At 42.1% G+C, this 20,888-nt stretch overlaps 4 protein-coding genes across 9 annotated transcripts; 1 reads left to right on the top strand and 3 right to left on the bottom strand.

Moving 5' to 3' along the window:
- Window positions 1-304: 304 nt before the first annotated feature.
- spout1 (SPOUT domain containing methyltransferase 1) lies at window positions 305-4,368 on the bottom strand. Its single transcript, XM_035760743.2, has 12 exons — window positions 4,251-4,368; window positions 4,037-4,076; window positions 3,421-3,543; window positions 3,145-3,304; window positions 2,929-3,018; window positions 2,788-2,837; window positions 2,516-2,646; window positions 2,292-2,364; window positions 2,051-2,149; window positions 1,832-1,934; window positions 1,254-1,401; window positions 305-846 (listed from the first exon to the last, which is right to left on the bottom strand). Exons 1-12 carry the CDS (start codon window positions 4,296-4,298, stop codon window positions 769-771), a joined length of 1,143 nt encoding a protein of 380 aa, XP_035616636.1. The 5' UTR covers window positions 4,299-4,368; the 3' UTR covers window positions 305-768.
- A 103-nt stretch (window positions 4,369-4,471) lies between these two features.
- Window positions 4,472-15,948, bottom strand: kyat1 (kynurenine aminotransferase 1). 6 transcript variants are annotated; one of them, XM_035760737.2, is made up of 13 exons: window positions 15,761-15,948; window positions 15,506-15,557; window positions 14,726-14,784; window positions 14,497-14,644; window positions 9,010-9,159; window positions 8,815-8,901; window positions 7,544-7,669; window positions 7,220-7,340; window positions 7,006-7,082; window positions 6,787-6,876; window positions 6,321-6,507; window positions 6,025-6,101; window positions 4,472-5,918 (listed from the first exon to the last, which is right to left on the bottom strand). In XM_035760737.2, exons 2-13 carry the CDS (start codon window positions 15,533-15,535, stop codon window positions 5,778-5,780), a joined length of 1,293 nt encoding a protein of 430 aa, XP_035616630.1. In that variant the 5' UTR covers window positions 15,536-15,557; window positions 15,761-15,948; the 3' UTR covers window positions 4,472-5,777. The 6 variants fall into 6 exon arrangements, with proteins under 6 accessions (XP_035616630.1, XP_035616629.1, XP_035616632.1 ...); XM_035760736.2 differs by having other exon boundaries at window positions 15,756-15,948; XM_035760739.2 differs by lacking the exon at window positions 15,506-15,557 and having other exon boundaries at window positions 15,756-15,948.
- Window positions 15,949-16,238: 290 nt separating this feature from the next.
- Window positions 16,239-18,518, bottom strand: surf6 (surfeit 6). The gene is made up of 4 exons (XM_035760744.2): window positions 18,180-18,518; window positions 17,746-17,976; window positions 17,489-17,571; window positions 16,239-17,338 (listed from the first exon to the last, which is right to left on the bottom strand). The coding sequence occupies exons 1-4, from the start codon at window positions 18,268-18,270 to the stop codon at window positions 16,640-16,642; spliced, it is 1,104 nt and encodes a 367-aa protein (XP_035616637.1). The 5' UTR covers window positions 18,271-18,518; the 3' UTR covers window positions 16,239-16,639.
- Window positions 18,519-18,548: 30 nt separating this feature from the next.
- LOC118374356 (surfeit locus protein 1) lies at window positions 18,549-20,851 on the top strand. The gene is made up of 9 exons (XM_035760748.2): window positions 18,549-18,736; window positions 18,899-18,962; window positions 19,104-19,231; window positions 19,321-19,403; window positions 19,531-19,722; window positions 19,857-19,929; window positions 20,010-20,172; window positions 20,391-20,472; window positions 20,611-20,851. The coding sequence occupies exons 1-9, from the start codon at window positions 18,674-18,676 to the stop codon at window positions 20,672-20,674; spliced, it is 912 nt and encodes a 303-aa protein (XP_035616641.1). The 5' UTR covers window positions 18,549-18,673; the 3' UTR covers window positions 20,675-20,851.
- The last annotated feature ends 37 nt before the right edge of the window (window positions 20,852-20,888 follow it).

Below are 20,888 nucleotides of genomic sequence, written 5' to 3' on the forward strand. Positions count from 1 at the left end.
GCTCAGTGTTAATATACCAACATCAGAACACAAGCTTACATTTATAGCGCTGTAGGTTGGCTCGTGCCAAGCCAATGGATTCACACCATGCCTGTTGAATGTAGGGGTGTGTGAGCTTCTATAAGGCATTCACACAAATGTGCTGTATTAGATACCAAGTAGTTTTATCCTGTCTGACATGGACGAACGTTGCCTCGTCATCATGCTTGACCCTTTACCTCTGACATCCTGAGGCATGCAGCGGTTTGAGTTTGAATAATTCAAATTAATGTATTGCGGTATTCATTAGCATCACTGAACAGAATGTATTGCATTATTTATTGTTAGCATTGTGTTCAGCAACTTATTCTTCATGTATGTTCTGTAATGCGTCTTGAGAACAAATGACAAACTGATGCATATAAATGACTTAATTCACCTGGAATCCTATACAGAGGGGATAGTAGAAACAGAGCAAAGCTAGCGTTAGCTTTAACTAGCAAAATGCTACCAAAGAGAGAGGATGTAAATAAGGAAACACCAAGAATGAGGTCTCATGGCCAAGACACTAGGTTCTTCTTCACTTGTGCTGTGATCTCTTACCCTTCAATAAATAAAAAAAACAGCACAGAATAATCCCAGCAACGTCCATTCATTCGAACCCAGAAGTATTTAAATATTAAATTGACTCCTGGGTCAGTTAGCTTCACCCAGGTCCCCAAAAAAGTGAATTATTTTTAGATCCTTTAGTCTTCCTCTTAGTGATGGTTTGTCAGTAGCCACTTCCTGTTATGAACCGTTCGACTTGTCTGGAAATGCGGCTGTGATTTTCTGCCTCAGGCTGGACATGGAGATCAGGATGGCCTCCTGTGGAAGACATGATCAGAGCAACAGAATATAGACTGGTCAGATTGAACTCCCAGCCAATATGACAGATTAAGGGCCCCGAGATTTTCCTTCACCAAGTAGGGCACCTGTCAAACTTATTAAATGGAGGATTGAGTGTCTGGGGGTTTCGCTGCACCCTTGTACTTGATTGATGAATTAACTAATTAGTAAGGAACTCGGCTCACCTGATTGTCTAAGGCTTAATTAAAAATAAAAAATAAAAAAAACGCAGACACTCAGGCCTCTGTGGAATGGGTTTGAGATCCCTGATGTAGGGAAACCATGTTCCATTGTCAGTCTTTCCTGGTCAGGGAATAACTCTTGACCAACAGCAGACATGTGAACGATAGTTTGCTATACTCTGTCTTCCCCTGCTACACACTCACCTCTGTGCGGATGGTTCTGCTGCCCTGGTTGGGGCAGGTGTTGAGGTACAGGTCAAATAGGACACCGGGGTCCGCCACCTCCAGGTTCTGATCAGCGTCCACACTGGCCTCCAAGCCCTGCAGACCACCAAACACAACCAACATGTGCCTGGAGAGTGAAAACAGAATAAAGTTCAGGCCATATAATCTCAGCGAACCCAGAATTAAAGTCTTGCATTATTGGTCAGCTGCTCGATTAAATTCGGGGTCCTTACATGTTAAGGGATTAAGAGATGCTAGAACAAGGAACTCCACCCTCTATCTTTGCTAGTTACGTACAAGTCTATGTCCCCTACTCTTCTGAAATTCTAAAGATGCTAACGCCTGCGACATTGTGATATGTCAAAATAACCAGTGATGAAAAACCCCAAAACCAGAACTACTGCTGCACATTATCCCACACATTCCCCACAGACTCTACGGTACCAGTTGTTGACGTAGATCTGTCCACGAGAGATTCAGTCATATAAAACAAAGTTATGTAACACATGTAAACAGGTCTTCCACCAGACCTTCTTGCCCTCATACTCTGAACTTACGTGAATGGAGAAAGAGAAGTTTTGTCAACATCACTGCCCTTCTCAGATGTTCCAATGGTCAGATCATAGCCCTCTTTATGTGGACACTCGGTGAACACATTACCTGCAATCCAAATCAACACTTGGTAAGGTGAGATTAGTCAAATTGAATGAAACTCAACCTCACGAAATTGAAAAGAATGGCTCCAGGTGTGGAAGATATGTAAATAATACACCTACTTAGACTTGAGGCCAGGCGAACACTGTAGCCCCAGTACAGACCTCCCTCTGTTCGCGGCTTGTGAGGCGCCACCACCACCCCTTTGTGTAGTCTACCATCTGTGTAAACACACACACAAAATACTGAGCAACTATGAGTGAAGCATCATATTTGTATGTGAATAGCTGAAACGTACTTCTCAGAAGCGCCTATTCATGGAATCAAAGATAAGCTGAGTTGGATGGACAGATGTGGACCTACCTTTATTCTGGATCTTGTTCATGTGGACAGTGACTCTGAGACCAGACTGTAGCTGCTTATCTATCTGCACCTCCTAAAAGTAGCAGAAAAATACATCAGTCCTCTACTACATCCTGCTGCTGTTGGGGTTCAATATCAGCACACAGCTTTCTCGGTCCGTTGACCTATGGTTCTTCTTATGGCATATTACCGAACTTTATCATCATATCGAGACATCTACTCACCTTCCACATTCCACAGTTGACCAAGGAGCCTTTTCCTGGTTTGCTAGGCCGATCGAGGACCACCCCCTCCCGGTACTCACACTCATCATCCTTCCTCATGTGGTGAGGGCTGTCCAGAGGGTTGAGCAAGCCTTAGTGGGAAGGCACCAACACACGGTTAGGGCAACTATGGCTGTACTAGAAAATTCATTATAATGTTTACACCATGACATATGTTCATATATGGTTGGGAAAACCAAGAATGGAGGTGGAGTTTTCAGCTACTCACTCACCAGCATACTGTAAATCTTTATGCATTGGGAAGAATGATTTGCGCAGGTACCTTGGAAAATAATACAAAGAGAAGAGGATTCAAACCATAGTCAAAGACAGCAGCTGCGTTTGACTTAGTTATAAGTCAATGTAGTACTTACTGTGGGCATTCCAAGAACTGGAGGATTCTAGCCAGTTGAATGCAGGCTTGACCCTTCTTGCCGACACCATTGAATTCTCCCTCAACAGTCCTGTGAAATAAAACATTGTGGATCAGTATAATTATACTGCCACTGTCAAGACCTAACATCTAAAACAGCATCAAATTTACTAAAGACATGAGCCTAAAATAAGACGCACAGAAACAGAGGTCTTACTTGACATCCTCATCTTGTTCGTCAAATACGATGATCTCGTCTACACAGAACACGACGCAGGCTCTAGCTATCTGTCCAGCCAGGTATGTGCGGAGTTCTGTAGACTGGGCATTGTCCAGGACAGAACCAGGCAAGGCCACGCTCACTGTGTACGACCGTCCTATGGTTGCAGATACGGGAGTCAAAATCATACATTATTTTATTCTTATGCATTTTTTAAAGATAGAGGGATCATAGTGGAATAACCAGTGGGGTGAAAACCTAATCAATATTAACCTGATCGGTTTTCCCTCTGACTCTGCTGCAGTGCTGCCTCAGTCTTCTCCTCCTCCTCTTGCTTCTGTTTGTCAAGTTGTTGAATCAGCTTGGATTCTTTGATTTGCTTCTTGATCTCTTTTCCTATTATTCAAGAAAAAACATGAGCTGGATTCACAAATCAACAAGTAGTAGGAAAGGAAGTCAAGGTGGTTACCTAGTCAGTTGTACAACTGAACACATTCAACTGAAATGTGTATTCGGCATTTAACCCAACCTCTGAATCCGAGAGGTGCGGGAGCTGCCTTAATCGACATTCACGTCATCGGCACCCCAACGACAGATTTTTCCACCTTGCCAGCTCGGGGATTCGAACCAGCGACCTTTCGGTTACCGTTAGGCTAAGATACTAAGCAATGTACACTTAGCATCTACATAGGCACATGGCAATTTTCATTTCATGTCTTCGAGAGTCTGCTTATATACACGGTTGTGATTTCTGATGTAGTACAAGACTGAACTCAATCCCAACTGGGGTCAGATAACGTCTGTAAAAGTGCGCATGCCCCGATAATTAACCATCGCGATTAGTTTGGCAAGTTTTTCACAATAATAAAGTTGGATGAAGGATGCTTACGTTCCGCTTTCCATTTCTTCCAATCTACTCTGTCCTCGCACTGTAAAACATGAACATATACACACCATGTTAGTTAGCATTATGCTAGCTGGCGAACCGATGTAAAATTACGGTCGTTTATCGTAAAAATTCCCTAAAATCTCAAGATGTGTCTGACACGAATTGCCTCTTTTACACATTAGAAGACAACGTATGGCGTCCAAGTTTAAAATACCTGAGAAGAGGACAATTTGGGCTTTTTCGATGCAACGCTGTCCGTCATCTTTCCCTGCAACCAACACGTGAAAACAGAAACGGACACTTCCGGTTCGCATAATACATTTTCAAAATAGAAGTAATCTACCAGCCTTAAATCAAACATGATTGCTCTAAACATGTCATTTACACAAACCTGGTAAATGTAGATGATTTCATAAAAAGCGGGACTCATTCAAATTTTGCCGCTTCAAAACTCTTTATTTTTACAAGATCAGCATACAGTTTTATGCAAATAAGCACACTTTGGGACAATTTCTGAGGAGTAGACCACCAGTTGATAATACAACAACAACAAAAAATCACTAAAAGATTGAAGGACATTGTTGGGTTCTGAGAATATGAAATCTACTTCATGTTACTGAGAGAGGGTCTACACCAGAAGTGAATGGTTATAGGAGGAAGGTATATAATGTGTGCAACTAAGCTTGAAATGTGTTGAGTGCAGGGAAGCGATTACATGTGGCAGGCATTGATTGATAAGGGGAGACTCAGAATTAGAACCTTACAGCATCAAATACAGTGATGTCTACCAAAGACAGCAAATTCAATGCACATCATTCCCTTGATCTCATTTTTAAATGTGCATTAATGTCATTCAGAGCAGTTAAACAAAAATATTAAAATCAACAGTAATGTGATAAAATTATAGTGCACTCTGGATGGTGATCACATCCATGCAGGACGGATGATTACTCTAAGTGGTTGATTACTACCGTATCAGGACAGATTTGAAAAAAATAAAAAATAATAAAAAAAGCCAACTAGAACAATCAGAACTGGGAGTGTGACCGACTACGCCGACATATGTCTTCATGACATTGTAGATATACACAGTATCCAAAACATTAGGAACATCTGCTCTTTCCATGACAGACTGACCAGGTGAAAGCTATGGGCCATCCACTTCAAAAATCAGTGTAAATGAAGTGGAGGAGACAGGTTAAAGAACAATTATTAAGCCTTGAGACAATTGAGACATGGATTGTGAATGTGTGCCATTCAGAGGGTTAATGGGCAAGACAAAATGTTTAAGTGCCTCAATCGGTTATGGAAGTAGGTGCCAGGAGAACCGGTTTGTGTCAAGAACTGCGACGCTGCTGGGTTTTTCACGCTCAACAGTTTCCCATATGTATCAAGAATGGTTCACCACCTGACGGCCATCCAGCCAAATTGACAACTGTGGGAAGCATGGGAGTCAACATGGGCCGGCATCCCTGTGGAACACTTTGGATAAGAGTCCATGCCACAACAAATTGAGGCTGTTCTGAGGGCAACAAGGTATGCAAATCAATATTAGGAAGATGTTCAGGACACTCAGTGTACGTTGACAAAGGAAAACATCCTATGGAGGTCTATTCCTACAGTACTACATAGTGTAAACAAATCCAGGTGTTGAATATGGCTCGGTTCAACGGAGCAGACTTAAATTGAGCTAGGGTGGATAAAGGCAAAACAGGAAGGGTTGTCTGTGCCTTCTTCATTTTCAGTCACTCCACTTTCTGAGGATATCCTCAGCAGCGTTCAATGTCGAGTCCTCCTTGACGAAGCAGAACCGAATGTAGTTTTGGAAGTCCTTGCGGTGCTCAGGGCTGTAGAAAGCAGAGACAGGGATAGTGGCCAAACCCTGCATTATGAAGAACATATAGAAAGTCAGGATTACATTATGCATCATCCACACCATGTCAACATTTCAATATTTAGTTCAACCTAAACCTCTCCCCTCTTGTTACCTTCTCTTTAATGAGCCACTTGACAAATCTGTAGTCATGAGGTTCATCCTGAGTGCTTGGATCATTCAAGTCAACCTCTTTGGGGAAAAAAAACAGTTATGAAATATTAAGGGACATTGAACCATTACTTCATATGCCCATATTAACCAAGACAAATTTGATGAAGCTGAAACATTGTTACACTCACAAAAGCGGATCCATGAAAAAAAAACACATTGCAACACTCGCAAACAGATAACTGACATTTTAACAACCAGATACGAGCAAACACACTGTACTGGTACAATAATACTCACTGAGAGAGGAGATGTCTGATATCATGAAGTAGCCTCCCTCGGGCAGAATGGGCTGCAGGCCAACACTCTCCAGACAGGTCGCCAGCTTCTTCCTCTTTTGATTCAGCATCTCAGGCAGCTGCAGGAAGTAACTCTCTGGCGTCCCAAAGAGCTCGTACTCTCTCTGGAAACCTTGGGCCACCGCCTCCTGAGTGGGTGCAAGAGTGAGTGTGAATGACTCACCCAAATCATGAGCTGGAGGATGTTGTCTTACCTTTGAAAGCTAACAATTCAATTTCAGATAAGATTTAGACTGAATTTAAAGACAACTTCCGTCAATTTAAAAGTTGTGAGCAAGACATACAGTATGCTCACCTTCCTCATTCAATAGGCAAGTTAGTTAAAGTAAATAAGTCAAGAAGTTAGTGGAAGGGTGAGGTCATATGTCTTTATACACCAACAGTAGTGGTTTAGAAATCAGTCAAACCTGAGCGGCCGTGGCACAGTGGTACACAGAGTTCTGATGGACGGTCTTCAGGTGCTTTACAATGGGCCCTGCTCCAATAGCCCAGCCAACCTGAAACAAGCATCATTGCAATACAAACAATATGGATTAGATATGTCTTAGTCAATTCAATACACACAATATAGATTGCATATGGCACTGTGCCTCAACTTGAGCATAGTATTTCAGTGGGTTACCTACCTTCCACCCTGTAGCACTGAAGCTCTTTCCTCCGCTTCCTATCGTGACAGTTCGCTCCCACATCCCAGGAAGACTGGCTTGAATGAAAACAGTCAAAATAATATTTAGCTGCATCAGGGCATTATTAACATACTGCTATCACCGTTGACCATGGCTATTACATCATGCTATAGAAACTGTGCTGCTCGTCTCTATCGAATCCACTGTCTCTCACCCATCTTCACGTGCTTGGCACCGTCATAAGTCAGCCACTCGTACACCTCGTCACTGATACACACCACATCGTGCTTTATACACAGGTCAGCAATCACTTGGAGCTCCTCCCTCTTATACACCTATGTGACAAAGAGGAGATGTGGTAGGTGAGAAAAGTCAGTGATTAAGGTGTTTCTAATTCAATTGCACTGCCAGATTACGTGGTTAACTGTGTTTCTGCACAGATCGTTTGCACGACAAGAATGTCACCCGTAATATGAAATGGATGAATAGCTCAAGGATCACATTGAAACAAGTCTCACCATACAGAGGGGGGTCTCACCTTGCCTAGTGGATTGTTGGGAGTGTTGATGACGATGGCTTTGGTGCGTGGGTTGAATTTACTGGCCAACTCCTCAGAAGATAGGACCCAGTCTGCACTAGTCAGGGCCTTGCCCCCCTCCACTCTCTAGGACAACACAACCTCAGCTTTATGTTATCTGGACTTCTCTAAATTAATTACATGCACACAATAAAATAAAATCACCTTGACTAATCTGTATCCCCGCACATTGACTAGGTACCGGTACCCCCTGTATATAGCGTAGTTATTTTTATTATATTCCTTTCAAATTAAAATGTTTTACTTTTGTTCATATTTGAAGTCTTTCTTGAACTGCATTGTTGGTTAAGGGCTTGTAAGTAAGCATTTCACAGTAACGTCTACCCCGTCTGTATTTGGTGCATGTGACAAATAACATTTTATTTGATGCAATTATTGTGGATTGTTCAGATTAATATAAAAGTTTAATTAAAACGTTTACATGCTTTGCAAGGAGAACAATTTTCCTAATAATTATGTTTACATGGACCCATCTGAAATCAGGCTACTTCATGGAACTTTGATAAATGCAGAATATCGGCAATCAAAATAAACGTTCTACCACAGTGTCCATGTTATTTGAGAAGCATAGTTGATTATGAGTTCGGACATACAAAACCCTTCAAATTAGTGGGTTCGGCTATTTCAGCCACACCCGTTGCTGACAGGTGTATATTATTATTTATTTTTTAATCGAGCACACCGCCATGCAATCTCCATAGACACACATTGCCAGTAGAATGGCCTTACTTTACTGTAAAGTTTGGTGATGTAGGAATAATGGTCTGGGGCTGTTTTTCATGGTTCAAGCTAGGCCTCTTTGTTCCAATGTTTAAAGTCTATGTGAAAGGCTCGCTCGGCGCTACTACATGCGCAGATCAAATACACTGCTGGAATGCCGATTAAGGGGTTTACATGTCTTAATAATTTGAAAGATTGCTCAGAAAACCAGGTGTTTTAATGGGCATATGCTTACTTCGATTTTTACCTTACGCTGATTAACATAAGCAGAGTCAGGTGTTTACAGGACTATTACATAATCTGCCTACTGCCATAATCAGTTTAATATCGAATTACTGTGCATGTAAACATTATCAATGAGCTTTAGGCTAGCACTTACTGTTACACCATAGGAAATGGGCTATGAAAGGTATGTAAAAATATATTTTTTAAATATAATTTTTTTTAAATAAAAATACATTTAAAAAAATTAAAAAAATCACACTACTCACAGGCCTCAGTGGCACATAGACACCTTTTCCTCCTGCCATCTTCACCATTGGCTGATAGCAGTCGAAAAAAGGCTCAATAATGATGACCTAGAAGACAGAAGTGACTGACTGATATGAGATGCACAGTAAAAACTGTGCATCTCAGTATTGAGTTGCACCCTTTGTCTAGGTGTTGTTGACGACAGTCACTGTTACCTCATCTTCTTCATCGACCAGGGCTTGAAAGGTGCAGAAGAGAGCCTGGTAGGCTCCGACAGTGACCAGGATGTCCTCGAAAGCATTAATCTCATGTCCCACGACTCTACCAAAGAACTTAGCCAGGATCGACACAAGAGGGGGATGGCCCTGGAGAAGAACAAAATAAACCACACACACACTTTAGAAGAATTAACACGCACATTACCAAGCTTCTTATTTGTGGTGCTGGGAGTTACCGTCCCAAAGACCAACAATGTAAAAACAAAATGTGTGTGTGCGTGTGTGTGTATATACAGTGGGGCAAAAAAGTATTTAGTCAGCCACCAATTGTGCAAGTTCTCCCACTTAAAAAGATGAGGCCTGTAATTTTCATCATAGGTACACTTCAACTATGACAAACAAAATGAGAAGAAAAAAAAATCCAGAAAATCACATTGTAGGATTTTTAAAGAATTTGCAAATTATGGTGGAAAATAAGTATTTGGTCAATAAAAGTTCTCAATACTTTATTATATACCCTCTGTTGGCAATGACAGAGGTCAAACGTTTTCTGTAAGTCTTCACAAGGTTCTCACACACTTTTGCTGGTATTTTGGCCCATTCCTCCATGCAGATCTCCTCTAGAGCAGTGATGTTTTGGGGCTGTTGCTGGGCAACACGGACTTTCAACTCCCTCCAAAGATTTTCTATGGGGTTGAGATCTGGAGACTGGCTAGGCCACTCCAGGACCTTGAAATGCTTCTTACGAAGCCGCCACTCCTTTGCCCGGGCGGTGTGTTTGGGATCATTGTTATGCTGAAAGACTCAGCCACGTTTCATCTTCAGTGCCCTTGCTGATGGTAGGAGGTTCACTCAAATCTCACGATACATGGCCCCATTCATTCTTTCCTTTACACAGACCATCGTCCTGGTCCCTTTGCAGAAAAACAGCCCCAAAGCATGAGGTTTCCACCCCCATGCTTCACAGTAGGTATGGTCCTTTGGATGCAACTCAGCATTCTTTGTCCTCCAATCACGATGAGTTGAGTTTTTACCAAAAAGTTATATTTTGATTTTATCTGACCATATGACATTCTCCCAATCTTCTTGTGGATCATCCAAATGCTCTCTAGCAAACTTCAGACAGGCCTGGACATGTACTGGCTTAAGCAGGGGGACACATCTGGCACTGCAGGATTTGAGTCCCTGGCCATGTAGTGTGTTACTGATGGTAGGCTTTGTTACTTTGGTCCCAGCTCTCTGCAGGTCATTCACTAGGTCCCCCCGTGTGGTTCTGGGATTTTTGCTCACCGTTCTTGTGATCATTTTGACCCCACGGGGTGAGATCTTACGTGGAGCCCCAGATCGAGGGAGATTATCAGTGGTCTTGTATGTCTTCCATTTCCTAATAATACCTATTGCAGATTCAGTCTTCCCAGCCTCCTGCAGGTCTACAGTTTTGTTTCTGGTGTCCTTTGACAGCTCTTTGGTCTTGGCCATAGTGGAGGTTGGAATGTGACTGTTTCAGGTTGTGGACAGGTGTCTTTTATACTGATAACAAGTTCAAACAGGTGCCATTAATACAGGTAACGAGTGGAGGACAGAGGAGCCTCTTAAAGAAGAAGTTACAGGTCTGTGAGAGCCAGAAATCTTGCTTGTAGGTGACCAAATACTTATTTTCCACCATAATTTGCAAATAAATTCATTAAATCCTACAATGTGATTTTCTGGATTTTTTCTCTCATTTTGTCTGTCATAGTTGAAGTGTACCTATGATGAAAATTACAGGCCTCTCATCTAAGTGGGAGAACTTGCACAATTGGTGGCTGACTAAATACTTTTTTGCCCCACTGTATGTATGTATGTATGTATGTATATATATACACATACACGTTTGGGGGTCACTTAGGAATGTCCTTGTTTTTGTCCATTAAAATAGATCAGAAATACAAATATGTTAGCACAGCTGAAAACTGTCGTTCTGATTAAAGAAGCAATAAAACTGGCCTTCTTTAGACTACTTGAGTATCTAGAGGATCAGCATTTGTGGGTTCGATTACAGGCTCAAAATGTCCAGAAACAAATAACTTTATTCTGAAACTCAGCCTATTTTTGATCTGGGAAATGAAGGCTATTCCATGCAAGAAACTGAAGATCTCATACAATACGGTGTACTACTCCCTTCACAGAACAGCGCAAACTGGCTCTAACCAGAATAACAAGAGTGAAAGGCCCCGGGGAACAACTGAGCAAGAGGACAAGTACATTAGTGTGTCTAGTTTGGGAAACAGACGCCTCACAAGTCCTCAACTTCAAAGTCAACAGTGAAAAGGCGACTCCGGGATGCTGGCCTTCTAGGAAGAATTGTGAAGAAAAATCCATATCTCAGACTGGCCAATAAAAAGTAAAGATTAAGTTGGGCAAAGAGGAACTCTGCCTAGAAGGCCAGCATCACGGAACCGCCTCTTCACTGTTGACGTTGTGACTGGTGTTATACGGGTACCATTTAATGAAGCTGCCAGTTGAGGACTTGTAAGGCGTCCGTTTCTCAAACTAGACACTAATGTACTTGTCCTCTTGCTCAGTTGTGCACCGGGGCCTCCCACTCTTTCTATTCTCGTTGGAGACAGTTTGTGCTGTTCTGTGAAGGGAGTAGTACACAACATTGTACGAGATCGTGGCAATTTCTAGCATGGAATAGCCTTAATTTTTCAGAACAAGAGTAGACTGACGAGTTTCAGAAGAAAGTTATTTGTTTCTAGCCATATGGGGCCTGTAATTGAACCCACAAATGCTGATGCTCAACCAGTCTAAAGGCCAGTTTTATTGCTTCTTTAAAATCAGAAGTTTTCAGCTGTGCTAACATAATTGCAAAAGAGTTTCCTAATGATCAATTAGCCTTTTAAAATGATCAAATTTGATTAGCTAACATAATGTACCATTGGAACAGGAGTGATGGTTGCTGATAATGGGCCTCTGTACACCTATGTACATATTCCATTTTAAGAAAAGCCATTTCAAGCTACAATAGTCATTCACAACATTGTCTACACTGTATTTCTGATAAGTTTTATGTTATTTTAAATTTACATTTTTGTTGCTGCTATTCTTTAAAAAACAAGGACATTTCTCAGTGACCCCAAACTTTTGAACGGTACTATTAAAAATAAAGTAAAACCCTGGAATAAGTAGCTGTGTCCAAACTTTTGACTGGTTCTGTATATATGCCACACACAATTTTACCTCTGCGCATTTATTGTGATGGACAAGACATTTCTGTACAATACATTTTTCTAAACAAAAATACCATGTAATTTCCTCACCATCCTACATAAGCACGCCCCACTCAAAAAATGTAGAACTAAGAACAGATATAGCCAAGATCTGACTGCCCTTGACCAGCACAAAAACATCCGATGGCGGTCTGCAATAGCGTCGAATAGTCCCCGCGATTTGCAACTGTTCAGGGAAGTCAGGAACCAATACACACAGTCAGGAAAGCAAAGGCTAGCTTTTTCAAACATAAATTTGCATCCTGTAGCTCGAACTCTTTTGGGACACTAAAGTCCATGGAGAACAAGAGCACCCCCTCCCAGCTGCCCACTGCACGGAGGCTAGGTAACACGGTCACCAACGATAAATCCATGATAATCGAACATTTCAATTGGCATTTCTCTACGGCTGGCCATGCTTTCCTCCTGGCTCCCCCAACCAACAGCTGGGGTCATCCTCCTCTTCAAAGGGGGTGACTCTCTAGACCCAAACTGTTATAGACCTATATCCATCCTGCCCTGCTTTTCTAAAGTCTTCGAAAGCCAAGTTAATAAACATATCACTGACCATTCCGAATCCCACCGTACCTTCTCTGCTGTGCAAGCCAGTTTCCCATGGGTGCACCTCAGCCACGCTCAAGGTACTAAACAATATAACCGCCATCGATAAAAGACAGTACTGTGCAGCAGTCTTCATCGACCTGGCAAAGGCTTTCGACTGTCAATCACTTCAATAGCCTTGGTTTCTCAAATGACTGCCTCGCCTGGTTCACCAACTACTTCTTCGATAGAGTTCAGTGTGTCAAATCGGAGGGTCTGTTGTACTGTCCTCTGGCAGTCTATGGGGGTACCACAGGGTTCAATTCTCGGGCCGATTATTTTCTCTGTATACATATCAAAGATGTCGCTCTTGCTGCCGGTGATTCACTGATCCACCTCTACACAGACGACACCATTCTTTATACATCTGGCCCTTCTTTGGACACTGTTAACTAACCTCCAAACGAGCTTCAATGACATACAACACTCCTTCCGTGGCCTCCAACTGCTCTTAAATACAAGTAAAACCAAATGCATGCTTTTCAACCGTTCGCTGCCTGCACCCACCCGCATCACTACGCTGGACGGTTCTGACCTAGAATACGTGGACAACTACCTAGGTGTCTGGCTAGACTGTAAACTCTCCTTCGACTCATATCAAACATCTCCAATCCAAAATCAAATCTAGAATTGGCTTTCTATTTCGCAACAAAGCCTCCTTCACTCACGCCGCCAAACTTATCCTAGTAAAATGGACTATCCTACCGATCCTCGAATTCAGCGATGTCATTTACAAAATAGCTTCCAATACTCTACTCAGCAAATTGGATGTAGTCTATCACAGTGCCATCTGCTTTGTTACTAAAGCACCTTATACCACCCACCACTGCGACCTGTATGCTCTAGTTGGCTGGCTACATATTCGTCGCCAAACCCACTGGCTCCAGGTCATCTATTAGACTTTGCTAGGTAAAGCTCCGCCTTATCTCAGCTCACTGGTCACGATAACACCACCCACCCGTAGCACACTCTCCAGCAAGTATATCTCACTGGTCATCCCCAACTCCATAACCTCCTTTGGCCACCTTTCCTTCCAGTTCTCTGCTGCCAGTGACTGGAACGAATTGCAAAAATCGCTGAAGCTGGAGACTTACATTTCCCTCACTAATTTTAAACATCAGCTATCCGAGCAGCTAACCGATCGCTGCAGCTGTACATAGTCCATCTGTAAATAGCCCACCCAAGCTACCTACCTCATCCCCATATTGTTTTTATTTACTTTGCTGCTCTTTTGCACACCAGTATCACTACTTACACACCATCATCATCTGCTCATCCATAACACCAGAGTTAATCTGCTAAATTGTAATTACTTTGCTACTATGGCCTATTTATTGCCTTACCTCCTCATGCCATTTGCACACATATAGATTTCCTTTTTTTCTATTTTGTTATTGACTGTACACTTGTTTATTCCATGTGTAACCCTGTGTTGTCGTTTCTGTCGCACTGCTTTGCTTTAACTTGGCCAGGTCGCAGTTGTAAATGACAACTTGTTCTCAACTAGCTTACCTGGTTAAATAAGGGTGAAATAAAAAATAAAAATGTCTTGAAAAAAGGTATAAAACATCAACCACAAATGTGCTGAGGTAAAATCAAGTTTGTGGCACACAGACACTATTGTGTTTCTTACAAAAGCATGTGTGTACTGATGCATTGAACATCCTCCGTTGACTGCTTTGCAGAGGGCCTCTTGGATGTAGCTTGGTGGGGAGAAGTCAGGAAAGCCCTGGCCTAGATTCACCACCTTGTAGTCAGCAGCCAGCTGTGTAAAATCAACCCTGTCAATACAGAACAATTGATAAACAACAATGTATGATATAAAAATGTTGCACGCACATGAGCCATTTCTGTAAAATTACCATATATTTTTGTCAATTCCCTCGATTCTGCGAGCATGTAGCTGGCGTGCCATGATTAACTGAAATGAAATAAATGTGCATTTACTTTATTAAATAGTCAATTGAAATATGTAGATGATTTCACATTGCTCTTTAGAGCATACAACTCCTTATAAAATATACTTGAATAGCCACAAGTGGCCATTTCAATAGCCTGACCCTGGACACTTTGTTTAGTCACCTGAGGCATAGGGCTGGGGAAACCACTCAAATTAATTGACATATCTATGGGTGCAATGATTGACAGTCTGACATGCCAACATTTTGAAGCTATATTGTTTGCTGCTTTCAAGAGAACTGAGAACTCAGGAGGAAAAAAAAATAGCTGACTGGGGAAAATCATTTGAATGGTCAGTCATCCAGCTCGGAATTCCAAGTTGGGAACTCAGGCCTCTCCAGAGTGGTTCCCAACCCTTTTCATTTACTGTACCACCAATTGAATTTAGCTCTGCCCGGGGTACACTTTCATGTGCATTTTAACAGTTGGCTTATGTTCTCATCTCAAATAACCCCCGTGGATAGGCCAAGTAACACCAGGGATCCAAGTAACCCTGGTTGGGAACCACTGTTTTCGAGCGCCAATCTGAAGATCACTGACGCCATGATTTGACGTTATTTTACAGAGTTCCCTGTTGTCTTGAAAGCACAAAGAGAACATGTAAAAATGGTTACTTAGTCATATCGGTAGATCCCCGATACCTTATGATCAAGTTCAAAAATGTTTCCTTTCCAACTACTCACAGCCACATTTGCCGCTAATCTTCTTAGCATGTCAGTGAGGAGTGCAGATTACCTTGAATCAGTTAACCATTAGTGTAATGAACCACCCACACAACTCAGGCTACGCATTCAATTAATGATTAGCCACAATAAAACTGGTTAACACAAAATAATCTTTGACTAGTTCAGTTTGACATTTTCAGCTGGAGGCTATAAGTTAGCAATTTATCTTATAAAGGTTATCTAAATTCTAGTAAAACAAAAATATTACCTGACCTTGTAACAGAATCAACGTTTGCAAATTCGAGCTATACGTTCGTGTCTTTAACCAATTCGCTGATGTTGTGCTAGTGTGCCGACTGCACTCCTTCAGCTGGGGTAAAAATGTTTTATTAAAAACTCCCTTCAGCTGGGGGAAGACGTCACGATACTGCCCCCGAACCTTGACCCCCCCGTTTTGATTATAACTTCCCGTATAGGCGGGGCTTAATATATAAATTGTCGCTTGTGCCTTTAGTTTTAGGTTGGTTTATTTCACCGGTTCGACACCAGCGGATGAATAGTGCACGCGCCAATTAAATACATAATTAACCACCAGTTGCTACCTTAGTGTTTCATTTGTTTACATAAACACCCATCAATAGGCCTATGAATCACTCAATCAATCTATAAGAGTCAGTGTGCACCACATATGGCAATTACGTGTTTCCAATGCTATTTGTGTGGCGCTTTCAAACAAAGAAGTACAGGGTAGTTAATATGGGCATATTTAGTAAGTTCAATTACATTTAGCAAAACATTGACATTCAATATAGAGAAATCAGATGAAGTTAGGTATTTTAAACTGAAGCTTACACTTTCAATACAGGACATCCATGGCATGTGTCAACCATTGCGACCAACAGAATAAAAAGTAAAAAAGCAAGCATTGATTTGACAAAGAGCTCTGGTTATTCAAACCTTGAGGAACCCTGTATTGGGTCTTTGCCCTGTCCAGTGGCTTTTAACAGAAGTCCAAAGCATTATGAATATTATGTGGACACTAGACAAAGCACCATACCACAAAAAAGCAGTAGAGCTCAATCAAAAATACATGTTCATCAATTAATCAGTCCATTTTCCACAACCCTCAGCTTGACCCTCCTCCCCATCCACCTACACCTGAGCCTTCTTCAGGTCTTCAGGCAGCACGCGGCCCCTCTTCCTGGCACGGTCCTTTTTCTTCTCCACTTTGCCCTTGTTGTTCTTCTGGATGTTCCTGCGTCTCTTGTCCTGTCGCCTTTGCATCTTCTCCACCACCGTCTCGCTGCGCTCCGTCCACTTCTTCTTCCGCTGCGAGCGCATCTTCTCTTTCCTCTTGAGCGAGGCCCTCAGCAGGTTCTCGTCATCCTTGATCTTCAGACCCTCTGCCTTGTACAGCACATTGGTCCACTTCATCTTCTCCTCCTGCACCTTGGCCTTGCCCTCATCCTTCTCCCGCAGCTCCTCCAGCTTAGCCTTGCGAGCCTCCACGCGCCCCAGCAACTGCTTGTAGTTCTTGCCCACCAGCGGTGTCAGGCCGCCTTTTATCCGGTTCTTCTTCTCCTTCTTCTTCTGCTCTTTGTCCAAGAACCCACCATCGCCCAGCTCCACCTTGTTGAAGACGATGGCTGTCTCGTCCCGCTTGCCCGCAGCTGGTGCGGTGGGAGGAGGGGCCTCTTCCCTTTTGATCTCAGGCTCATACTCTAAGCCAGCTTTCTCAGCGAGCTTCTTAATGAGGAACTCTTTACGCTTCCTCTTCTTGCGCTCCCTCTCCTGCTTTCTCTTCTCTCGCTTCTTCTGCACCTCCTCAGAGGATGGGTCCTTAGGGGTTCCCTACAGGAAGAAAAGGGGATGGAAGGTTAGTTGTAGGCTATGTCAACAGGAATGTGCATTGCCAAGTCATGACAGTCAACTGTGGATCGGTAATGAGACAATTTACCACATGTAGACACTGAACAACCCCTTAGATAACCTAACACATACCTGCCCACGAGACTCCTCAATCTTCTCATGAAGTCTCTGCCGTAGAATATCTACCGTGGAGAATTTAGTACCCGGCTTTCCACCTTCAGGGTGAGAACAAAAGTCAGTGAAGAGTACAATAATGTCTCTGACATGGCTATTACACCATTTATATTGGACCTAGACAAAAAAAAAACAAAGAGGAAAGGCAAGTATCACCAGAAGATGTTAGGAAGTTGAGCATCATTTGTGGACTGAACATCAATATATAACTTTACCTTTGGGCTTCTGTTTAGTCTCAACCACCACCCCATTTGGAACTGTAGCTTTTGAGATCTTCTGTTCTACTACACCAAGTGCTCTCTGTGCTAGGGTGATGGCAAGCTTCTTGTTAGGCTTCAAAGGTAACTTCTGGTGTTTCGCTACGTTGCTGTTTACACTTATCTGTTTGTGATTGGTTTTGTTCCTCTTCTTTGGAGGACCAGCCACACGTCCACCTTGAAAAGGGACTTCAGTCATGAAGAGAGACAACATGTTAGGTTGTATAAGTACAGATGAAAATGCCTACACATTGGAGGGGTGTTTATTTTTAAGTCAGTGATGCTAGAGGTTCATTGATTAACATCAGCAACCATTAAAATGTATTCAAAAACAATTGTCATACAAATTAAAACATGCAGCTAGCTAATAGATAGAACCTGAAAACATTTACCAAATGGCCTATTCCTTGGTTCTTGCTGTTGAGCACATACTTTACTCGCCAATTTCTGAAGGTATGAGTCCTTTGAAGCAAGACTTGCCATTTCTCGAACAAACAAAAAAAAATCGACAACCACGAATCTGTTAACAATAAATAGCCACTAGCTAATGTAAAGTCCCTCTTCAAACAGAAAGTACGAGCGAGATGTTGCAGGTCATATTTCTGATACCTTAACCAATGGTGAATAAATAACTTTACTTATGATGATCAAAATAAAATTGCAACATTTGCTGTTAAAATGACAACCAAATACAGGCAGCATTAAAAGTACTAGCTAGCTACAAATGCACGTGTACAGACTGAAATGGGCGTCACATTGAAGTCAGGTTGGACCGGATGTAGTTACATCAAACACAATCCCTCCTGCACACAGGACATGTAAGTTATTTTGCCAGTTGCCTCGTCAAATTGACTATCTCTGTGTGTTTACCATATTTTCAGTAACTATGGGCAGTTTAACAGTTATGTTCGCGTGTTCTGCTAAGACCTTGAAGATGATCAAAAATAACGTAAGTTGATATAGCTACAGTACATGGCTACTGTATTTCAAGTATGAATATCTTAAGAACTAACGTTAACTGGCGTTAGCTAGCTTGCTGTTGCATAAATTCCAGTGACCTACAGTTTGACTGCTGATGTAATGATGTAGGTGAATGCATTTCTCTTTTCAGTCACATGCAATTTATTTCAAGAGGACTCTATTGCCACGACTGCCTCTCTTCAAACAATCAGAAGGTAATGTTTCAGACATATTCATAGCTAGCAAACTAGCAATGTGAATCAATGACCGAAGCTTACCATTTCATAACGTTAATTCGTAATGGTTATAGCTCTGACACCTTTCCAAACACTCCGACACCTTTCCAAACATTCCAGGCAAGTGTATCAACTTTGGTCGACTGTCAAGCTCCACAGCTGCCAGTGCAGCGAAGGGAGAGGACTCCTTCCTCAAATGGCTCCTGCTTCTGATCCCTGTCACCACATTTGGTCTTGGGACATGGCAGGTATGGCTCCATTAAACAGTAGTTCAAGTGGCAGTACCTCTAGAATGGATATGACAAATTATACTGACCAAAGCAACTCTTCTACTTAGGTGAAACGTCGAGAATGGAAAATTAAGTTGATTGCAGAACTGAGAAGTCTTACTTCCGTTGAACCCATTCCTCTTCCTATTGAGTGAGGAACACATGCACACACACGTTATCAGACAGATAACTACACATAATTATGTTGTCTTGATTTTTTTTTTAGTTCAGACTGGAAGTGTTTGTAATGTTCTTGTTTATATGGCTTTGTTTCCTAGTCCTCTGGAGTTGAACAATCTGGAGTACAGGAGAGTAAAGGTGCGTGGGCACTATGACCACTCCCAGGAGATGTACATCTTACCACGCTCACCTGTCGACCCAGAGAAAGAGGCAAGGGAGGCAGGCCAGCTGTCATCCAGTGGAGATACTGGAGCCAATGTCATTACCCCGTTCTACTGCAGTGACCTAGGGTAAGAGACACACACACACACGCACATTGCAATTGCTGCTACCAGTATGTGTGTGTGTATGTATGTGAGAGCTCCAAAATGTTAAGACATTATTGTTTCCTTACACTGTTGACATTCTTGTATACATTTCACAGGATCACGATCCTTGTAAACAGAGGATATGTTCCTAGGAAGAAGATCAAACCAGAAACCAGGATGAAGGGACAGGTAAGCCCCCCATATTCATTGTCTAATTCAAGACTCAAAGTTGTCATGGGTGATGATTTTGTCATGGCGCTGCTCTGTAGGTGGATGACGAGGTTGACCTGGTAGGTGTGGTGAGGCTGACAGAGATCCGCAAACCCTTTGTGCCACAAAATGACGTGGAGCGCAACCGCTGGCACTACCGCGACCTGGAGACAATGGCTAGAGTCACAGGGGCTGAGCAGATCTTCATCGATGCTGACCTGGGTACAGCTCTCAGTATTACCCTATTTAGACAATACACTTTGATTTAATTGCATGGTATATGAGAAAATAAGGTATGTGAAAGACTGAATGGTGATTAACATTCCCTTCAGCTGAGGTTTGGAATAACAGTAAATCCATTATTTATCTGAAGTGAGTTGGTAGTGTGTGTTTCATTGAGAATGAATGAAAAACTAAGGTTTGTTGGTTAATATTCTCAGCCAGCACAATTCCGGGTGGACCTATAGGAGGACAGACCAGAGTCACCCTAAGGAATGAACATATGCAGTACATTATGACGTGGTAAGTTGTAATTTTTCACATAAATTACTGTAATTATTTTCTTCATTGTGAGCCTCTATGGCTTGCATAACTAAAAGTAGAACTAGGATCACTTAAGCTGTATGCATATCCAATGAGTGCTTCTCTTCCTCTCTGTAGGTATGGTCTCTGTGCAGCAACCTCTTACATGTGGTATGCCAAGTTCATCAAAAGGATTGTGTAAAACACCCCGCAATGGCTTGAGTAGTGGAAATTAAGTTTGTCATGAATATACCACAGCAGTATAGTAGCTGCTGTAGGTATTTAATGTCTAGGTTCTATTTGACAAATGTACACTTACAAATGCAACATGTAAAGTTGGTTTCATGAGCTGAATGAAATAAAGACCCCAGAAATTTGACACCAGTATTTCTCTCAAATGTGTAAAAATGTGTTAC

The sequence above is a fragment of the Oncorhynchus keta genome, chromosome 9 (assembly GCF_023373465.1).
Source record: "Oncorhynchus keta strain PuntledgeMale-10-30-2019 chromosome 9, Oket_V2, whole genome shotgun sequence".
Classification (NCBI taxonomy): domain Eukaryota; kingdom Metazoa; phylum Chordata; class Actinopteri; order Salmoniformes; family Salmonidae; genus Oncorhynchus; species Oncorhynchus keta.